This window comes from Aegilops tauschii, chromosome 2 (genome assembly GCF_002575655.3).
Source record: "Aegilops tauschii subsp. strangulata cultivar AL8/78 chromosome 2, Aet v6.0, whole genome shotgun sequence".
Taxonomy (NCBI): domain Eukaryota; kingdom Viridiplantae; phylum Streptophyta; class Magnoliopsida; order Poales; family Poaceae; genus Aegilops; species Aegilops tauschii.
The window spans coordinates 211,504,004-211,512,726 of record NC_053036.3 but is presented as its reverse complement, the minus strand read 5'-3'; the positions used below and the strand labels follow the sequence as shown (position 1 = coordinate 211,512,726).

Genomic DNA, 8,723 nt, shown 5'->3' with positions numbered 1-8,723 from the left:
TAATCACCTCGAAGAACCCAAAGAAGGGGGTGACAGAGGCCACATATGAAGTAAGCAGCAAAGAATTGATAAGAATCAGGGGGATCCACCTCACCCGCCTTGTAGACTACGGGCGCCCCATGCCCTTTCTCAACAGGCCGCCCCACAGACACCCGTACTTCACCTAAAGAACGGGGCCGCTCAAGGTGGACGGGACAAAGACGACGTCCTCGCTCCGCTTCTTGTTCAGCTCCACCGACCTCTTACTCCCCTCGGCGGCGGCCTCCTTCGCCGCGGCCATCGGCTTTCTCTTCTCCACGGGTTTCTTCCCCATTCCTGCGGTAACGTAGGGAGGGGAGGGATTCATTGGGGAGGGTGGCGGCGGAGGGAGGAGCGAGATGAGGAACTGTCACCTGTCTTGCGGAGGAAGAAGAAGGAGGAGCGGGGCAAGAGACAGGTGAATCGTGCCGCTCTGTTTTTCCCCGCTCTTAAGGGGGAAAAGTGGGGCAGAGGTGTGACGGTTCAGAAAGTTACCATTTTACCTTAACAGCAATAGTCCCACGACGCGCAGTAACTGCACAAAAGTGGACGTTGGATTGACTAGTCATCGTGGCAAACCGTCACGCACAGCCCTTGATACGTCTCCAACGTATCTATAATTTTTGATTGTTCCATGCTGTTTTATTATCAATCTTGGATGTTTTATAATCATTTTATATCATTTTTTGGTACTAACCTATTGACATAGTGCTAAGTGCCAGTTGCTGTTGTTTCCATGTTTTTTACATCGCAGGAAATGAATATCAAACGGAGTCCAAATGCCACGAAACTCCATGATGATTTTTTATGGTACTAACCCAGGACCGCCTCTTTGCTCTATAAATACCCCAATATTCCCAAAACCCTAGGGGAGCCGACGAAATATTCATCCAGGCGCCGCAGAGTCCAGAACCACCAGATCCAATCCAGACACGATCACGGAGGGGTTCACCACTTCCATTGGTGCCTCTCTGATGATGCGTGAGTAGTTCTTTGTAGACCTTCGGGTTCGTAGTTAGTAGCAAGATGGCTTTCTCTCTCTCACTGAATTGTCAATACAACGGTCTCTTGGAGGTCCATATGATGTAACTCTTTTTGCGGTGTGTTTGTTGGGATCCGATGAACTTCGAGTTTATGATCACATCTATCTTTTTATATCCATGAAAGTTATTTGAGTTTCTTTGATCACTTATAGCCTCGTATTTTTTCTTCGATATTCGGGTTTTGATTGGCCAACTTGATCTATTTATCTTGCAATGGGAAGTGGTGCCCGGTAGTGGGTTCGATCTTAAGGTGCTTGATCCCAGTGACAGAAAGGGAACCGACACGTATGTATCGTTGCTACTAAGGATAAAAATACGAGATCTATATCTACCGCCATATAGATAAACGGATCTTGTCTACGTCATGTCATCGTTCTTATTGCATTACTCCGTTTTTTCATGAACTTAATACACTAGATGCATGCTGGATAGCAGTCGAAGTGTGGAGTAATAGTAGTAGATGCAGGCAGGAGTCGGTGTACTAATCTTGGATGTGATGCCTATGTAATGATCATTGCCTAGATATCGTCATGATTATTTGAAGTTCTATCAATTTCCCAATAGTAATTTGTTTACCCACCATTTGCTATTTTTCTCGAGAGAAGCCACTAGTGAAACCTACGGCCCCCGGGTCTTCTTTCTCATATATTTGCCTTGCGATCTATTTTTCCTTTGCGTTTTTATTCAGATCTATTAAACCAAAAATACAAAAATACTTTGCTGCACTTTATTTTATTTGCAATCTATTATTTCAATCTATCACAACTTTCTCCCGTCCACACACCGTTTCTGGTGCCGTGACCCGAAAGGATTGACAACCCCTTTAACACGTCGGGTTGCGAGGTGTTGTTATTTGTGTGCAGGGGCTGTTTACGTTCTGTTGCTTGGTTCTCCTACTGGTTCGATAACCTTGGTTTCATTACTGAGGGAAATACCTACCGTTGTTGTGCTACATCATCCTCTCCTCTTGGGGGAACCACCGACGTAGTATTGGCAAACATCATCAGCCCTCCCCTACCACGTGTCCGCTCACTGTTTGGGGCCTCAACCAACGTGCCACACAACATGTGTGGCTCAGGCCCGGGGGCTTATTTCGGGGAAAATATACAGGGGTATGCATTTTTCCGCTGACTCGTGCACGGAAAAAACCAGCCCAAGTTAGGATTCAAAGGATCAAGGGATTCAAAGAACCAGCATGGAGCCCAGAGAAACCAAGATCAAGCCAAAGGAGCAAGATATCGACAAGAGAAGGGCCTCCCTTGCCGGGCAGGCGAGCCCGGCAAGGGGCGAGGCCACCACCAGCAGTAGGCAACCAAGGCGTCCCGACAGGGCCTGCCGGGGCTCGCGGAGGCAAAACTGCCTCACCAACCACTCAAGCACGACCCACGTCATCAATGAGTGCGGTGTCAAGTCGCAAGGTGATTAAGTGGCAGCCATTCGCCACATGGCAGCCATTTCCTACGGAAGAAACCCACAGATGACACCCGTCCTGCGATGTGTCAAGGGAACAGGCGCATAGCTGGCAAGATAGCCTGGCAAGCCTTGCCGGGCAACCAGCAATGTGACACTAAGCAGTACATTTAATGCGCCCTGTCAGCCCGCAGAGTTAGGTATGATAGCATTGTTTGCTACCATATCAGTGGATAATGACTACTTTGCCATTGTGGTGACCCCTTGATCTATAAAAGGAGGCCCATGGCACCCGTAGGAAGGGTTGGAAAGTTGATGAACCCACACCCCCATACGCGCGTAGTCGCTGCTGCCACTACAAAAAAAATACACTTACGTGATGACACGTGTTTGTCACAGTAGGTCACATTTTCTGTCATGCATGTACATCCATGACGATTTTATGACAGAATCAAGATAGTCATACCTGTGCTGTCGTAGAAGTGTTCCATGACATTACCAAAATTATCATCACAGAAGTGTCCACTTCCATGACGATAAATCCAGTGTCACAGAAGTGCTTTCGTCAAGGGTGACCGACACGTGGCATCCACCATAACGGAACGCCGTTAAGCTATCGGGTCGGGTTTTGGATCCGATAACCCGTTAACAGCCCCGACCAATGGGGATTTCCACATGTAAAATCATCATTGGCTGGAGGAAACACGTGTCGGCTCATCGTTGGGACAGATGTCATCCACTCATTGGACAGAAGGCGCCTATGATACGTCGACACGTGGCACGGCCCAAGAGAGGCCCATTCCTGTGAAAAGGCCGGCCCGTTTGACTTGGTCAAAAGGTGGCGGGTCGGCCCATGTAAAGCCTGTTAACGGCATGTTCGCATATAGCCCATTTACAGCCCGCTAACCCAAGGCCCGTTACGCCCTATCCGAATTAGGCCCAGTAGTGTCATCTGGCCACCCAATATGATTCCAGCTCGTTTTCACTTCTGGCCCATGTATGGCCCATGACGTCTTTCGGCCCATATGAGGCCCTATGTAACTCTTGGCCTATTAACGGCCCGTGGTGAAACTGGCCCGTAATGAACAGTGTATCACTTTACACCCATTAACGGCCCGTGGTGAAACTGGCCCGTAATGAACAGTGTATCACTTTATACCCATTAACGGCTCGTTATTCTGTTGGGCCGTTTCCAGCCCATGTTATCTTTCGGCCTTCTCAGAGTCCATTTATTCTTGGGCTCATTTCCAGCATTCGTTTACTTACGGCCCGTTACTGTCATTTTCTGCTTGTGGGCCAAATTCAGCCCGTGGTTATAGTCGGCCCGTTTGTGGTCCGTTAATACGTTGGGCCGTTTTCATAGTGTCATCAAATACGGCCTATTAACGATGGCCCGTTATGGTCGGCCTATGAACGGACGATTCCAACTCTAGCCCGTTTACGACCATAATGCGACCTGTTATTGGCCCATGTTTGGCCAATCGATCATACTTCCCGTATAAGGCCCATTGATGATACGGCCCGTAGAAGGCCCATTGTTTCTACGGCCTGTAGAAGGCCCACTGTTTCTACGGCCCGTAGAAGGCCCACTATTTCTACGGCCCGTAGGAGGCCCAGTGTCACTACAGTAAATATTAGCCCATGGTTATTGTGGCCTAGTTTATAAAAATAGGTTATTGCAGCCACTAGCAAACCGCGGAAAAAGAACTGCAATGACTACAAGCAAACAAATAAACAAGACAACAAGGAAATAAATAAGCAAGCAACTTACGCTAGGCTATCACGGCTATCACACATATTACATCCACTGGGCATCAAAGTTCGCCACCAGTGTAAATAAATGCGCCGACAAAAGAATATACAAAAATGAGAGCACTTCAGAAGGCACTAGGCCTGGCCATGTCGGGCCCCCCAAATAGCTGAAGAAGCTGAGTAGACCTCAGTTGTGTCAACGATAGATGCATCAACACTAGATTTAAGGCATGATGGTGCGCACGGCAGTCCTCTGACATCTTCATTGCATCTTTGACTTCAAGTCGGAGCTGAGCTGAAGCAAGCCTTTCCGTTTAAGTTGAGACTGAAGAAGTCGAACTGATTGAGGCAGCGACTGCACAGAGGTTGTCTCACACCTGCTGGTGAGTAGCTTCAACTCACTGTCTTCATCAAGACAGGACCTTGGGGTCATCTCGCTATCCTCAAGATGGTTTGGCTCACTATCTTCCCTAAAGTTCTGCCTGGCGTAAGAGATACGAGTTTGAAAGAGAAACAAGGGAGTGAATTGCAAGAAACTACCACATTTGGGGCTTCTCTTGCAGAAAAATACCTGGTCCCTAATCTTTTGCAAAAGCCACGGCACATTCAGTAATAGTTTTGCAGAGTGCACTGAACCTGTCATTTGGCGCGGTTGAGGGCGTTTCCGACAGGTGTGGCCCAAAATCTCTGACGTGGCCTAACGGACGCGGGGACGGCGCCGTTTGCTTAAGACAGACGCGGTCGGGTCGCCAGAGACAGACCGCCCGCGCCTGACCACACCTCGCTCGCTCTTTCTGCTCTCACGCTCGCTCTCTCTGCTCCCACGCTCGCTTGCTCCCCTCCCATTTGCTCCTCTCCTCTTCGGTCGCCGCCGGCCGCCGTCCGCCATGGTGTCCTGGAGCGACAGTGAGAGCACTGACGGCTCCGGCGCGCAGTACATCTCCTCCTCCGACTCCCCTCTCAAGGTCAGAACCTTCTATTGCTCATTTCTGTTCTAGGGTTTCTAGGGTTGAACATTTTCTTGATTTGAACAAGTTTTTGTTGGATTTCTCAGATCCCAGCTACAATTGATGAGCCGTCGTTCGAGGGTCTTGTTGACGACTTGAATGTGATTTGTGAGCATGGGAATCCAGGGAGGAAGTATGTTGCATTTGAGGGGATAAGCACTGGTAGGAGGTTCATTGCCTGTGCCACTGAAGTAAGTTTTAAGTTGTATTTGCAACATTCCAATTCTTGTTCTAGGGTTTGTAGTTACTGTTCATTTTCTAGGGTTCATAGTTACTGTTCATGTTCTAGGGTTCATAGTTACTGTTCATGTTCTAGGGTTCATAGTTACTGCTCATGTTCTAGGGTTCATAGTTACTGAATTTAGTTCTAGGGTTCATAGGTACTGTTCTTAGTTGTAGTTTTCATAATTATTCATCATTAAATGAATCTGATTCTGGTACATAAACTGAATCAACTATTTTAACTGAATCTGTAAGTAATGTCTGTAATTTTGAACTGATTTTTCTTTTGTAGGGTGTTGGAAATTGTGGATTAGTGCAGTGGGTAGATGAGCATTGGCCAGAGCATCTGCAGAATGCTATTCATAAGTTGTGGCTTATGTATGAGCATAGCCAGCATGAAAACAAGATGGCATGCCTGGAGCATTCAAGCACTGTACACAAGCTCACACAGCAGAAAAAAGAGTTGCAGGAGACATATGAGAAGCTTGTTGAAGATGTGAACAACCTCTTGGATTATAAGGATAGCCAGCCTGAGGTAAACCAGAAGAATGATGCTGAGAACATTTCAGTTAGTGTGGAAAGCAGCATGACAAAGGATGCTGAGATCAAAAAATTAAAGGCTGTTGTTGACCAGTTAAAGCAAATTCATGTAGCTCAAGCCACTGTCATTAGGAATTTGAAGTTCAACCATCTTAAAGAGAAGGAAAAGTTGACCTCTGATAAGAGGACTTTGGAGATTTGCTATGCTGAGCTGAAGAAACAGAAGGATGACCTGAAGAAAGAGAAGGATAAGCTGGATTGTTGCATTGCTGAGCTTATGAAAGTGAAGGAGAAGTTGACCATGGAGAAGAGTACTCTTGCTTCCTGCATTGTTGAGCTCAAGTCAGCAGGTGATAGCAACAAGAGGAAGCTTCACCAGATTAAGGCTATTTGTGATGAAGACTAAGTTGTGTTGCTGTCTGACCATGTGTGTCAATGATGTCTTTTGTAGTAGCTATGGAGGAAAGCTTGTAATGTGTTAAGCTTTATTGTGGTGAACTCTATTATTTCTGTAGCAATGAACCTTGGATTGTATGTTGTTTGTGAGAGTACTTTGTTTGTGATGAATTATCAGCTTGTATTAAGTTCAGTTTGTGATGAATTAACAGCTTGGATTATAGCAAGTAGATAGTGAACATAGATACCAAGTTCATACTGCATAGATAGTCTGACATAGATAGAACTGACATAGATAGAACTGGCATACTAACATAGATAGTAGCTGCATAGATAGTCTGACATAGATACAACTGACATAGATAGAACTGGCAAACTAACATACTGACGAAACTGAACTTTTTCTTCTACTGACGAAACTGAAGACAGCATGTCACTCCTCCTTCTTCAGCATCTTCAGGCGTTGGGAGCGCCGCACGTCATTGTTGTTCACCGCCGCCCTCTTCTTCTTGGCCGGCGCTGGCTCCACCACATCTTCACCGCCGCCCTCCTCTTCTTGCTTCACGACAACGAGCTCTGGGTTGTCGGCAACCTCCAGCAGCTTATCCACATCAATTGGGCTGTTGTTCTGCCCCTCCACGGCGTCGAGGACGGGCGCCAGGAGCTGCACATCAGGCTCGTCATCAGAGGAGTCAGAGGAGAGTACGACGACCTTGTCCACCTCGTCGTCAGAGGAGTAGTCTTCAGTTTCGTCAAGTTGTAGTTGTCAGAGGACTCGGCGTCAGAGTCCTTGTCTGGCCCGAGGACCCATGGATTGCGCCTCTCCCAGTAGGCGTTGTTGATGGGGGCTGGGAGAGCGAGGACGGCGTCGGTGATGTCATCTGCGGTGGCCGGCGGCGTGGTGGATGAGCGCTACATCCACCAACGGGCGCGCTGCCTGGGGTCGGGGGAGCGCTGCACCTCGCGCATCGCCCATAGGAGAATGGTCGCCGGCGAGACGGTGCGGCCGGCAGGGAAGGCACGCTGCCTTTCGGCAGGGGTCATCACCTTCACCAGGCCGCAGGCATGGTTCCTCAGCATCGCCAGACTGGGGAACCAACGCGTGATCTCCCTGTACTGTGCGCGCAGCTCCTGGTTGTTGCCGGCGAGCTCTTCAATGGCCAGCTGCCAGTCCATGGCGACGGCGGTGGGGGTGGCTGTCGGCGGTGGTTTCGACAGGAGAGAGGGGAAAGAGGAGTGGGCGGTGCGGGCGGCGAGTGGGCGGAGAGAGCGGTGGGTGGACAGGTATTAAACGGTGAGAAACCGAAACGACTAGTTATACTAAATGCACGTTCACCACGCTGCGGGCTGCAACGCACTCTCAACACAGTGCGTGCCTAACTAAATATAAGTAAAATAGCAGATGCTACTCAAACAAGATCACTAGCACTATCCCATTGGTATTGAACGCATGGTTACTACCCACTGGTCCTGGGTTCGAGCCCCAGGCGAAACAATTTTTGTGCAATTTTTTTTTGGTTTTATAAAATTAATATGTCGACGCCGAGGCACCCAAAATGCCCAAGTGGACCCATTTTGGGTTTTGTCGACCCCGAGGCACCCAAAATGCCCAAGTGGACCCATTTTGTGTTTTGTTGACACCGAGGCACCCAAAATGCCCAAGTGGACCTATTTTGGGTTTTGTCAATGCCGAGGCACCCAAAATGAAAACTAAGATCATCATCATATCAACTATGAAACTATGATCATCATCACAACAACAGAATGAAAACTTCTTCAAAACATAATAACTAATAAGTTCATCATCATATCATCATAACCAGAGTACCATAGTGCATCACAACCATTAGGTACATTACATAGTCCACCACTTGGACTTGAACTAACTGGTTTCAACATGAAATTCTTAATATTCTTCATCACAAACTAGCCAAAACAGGCTGAATTAAACATGTTTCAACATGACATCACTTCTTGCTGCCTTGAGAACAATTGAACCATTCAGACATCTTGTATGATGGCTTTCTCACTCTTCCAGTACCTGACACTCTTGGTGGTTTGAATGTTCTCTTTGTCCTTGACCTAGCAGCAGTAGCAGAAGATGAACTAGGCCTATAAGCAGCAGCAGAAGATGAAGTTGGCCTTGTTGGAGCAGGAGCAGAAGGAGCTGCTCTAGGTGCAGCCCTAGTTGCAGCTGGAGCTGATGGAGCTGTCCTTGGTGTTGCACTGGTTGCAGCAGGAGCTCTTGCCCTTGCTGCTGGTGCATCAACTCTCCTGTTTTCCTGCAGTGACAACATATAGACAGATTAGAACATAGTATTAAATATACACAAGA

General features: G+C 47.8%; 1 protein-coding gene across 1 annotated transcript; it reads left to right on the top strand.

The window, feature by feature from the left end:
• Positions 1-5,110: 5,110 nt before the first annotated feature.
• Positions 5,111-6,398, top strand: LOC123497107 (uncharacterized). Its single transcript, XM_045233092.1, has 3 exons — positions 5,111-5,188; positions 5,278-5,421; positions 5,745-6,398. Exons 1-3 carry the CDS (start codon positions 5,111-5,113, stop codon positions 6,396-6,398), a joined length of 876 nt encoding a protein of 291 aa, XP_045089027.1.
• The last annotated feature ends 2,325 nt before the right edge of the window (positions 6,399-8,723 follow it).

What these genes read in the sequence shown, in the direction of transcription:
- LOC123497107 (XM_045233092.1), top strand. Translation starts at nt 5,111, where the DNA reads ATGGTGTCCTGGAGCGACAGTGAGAGCACTGACGGCTCCGGCGCGCAG. An exon ending in CCTCCGACTCCCCTCTCAAG is followed by an intron (nt 5,189 to 5,277) that starts GTCAGAACCTTC and finishes TGGATTTCTCAG; the next exon opens with ATCCCAGCTACAATTGATGA. An exon ending in TCATTGCCTGTGCCACTGAA is followed by an intron (nt 5,422 to 5,744) that starts GTAAGTTTTAAG and finishes TTTCTTTTGTAG; the next exon opens with GGTGTTGGAAATTGTGGATT.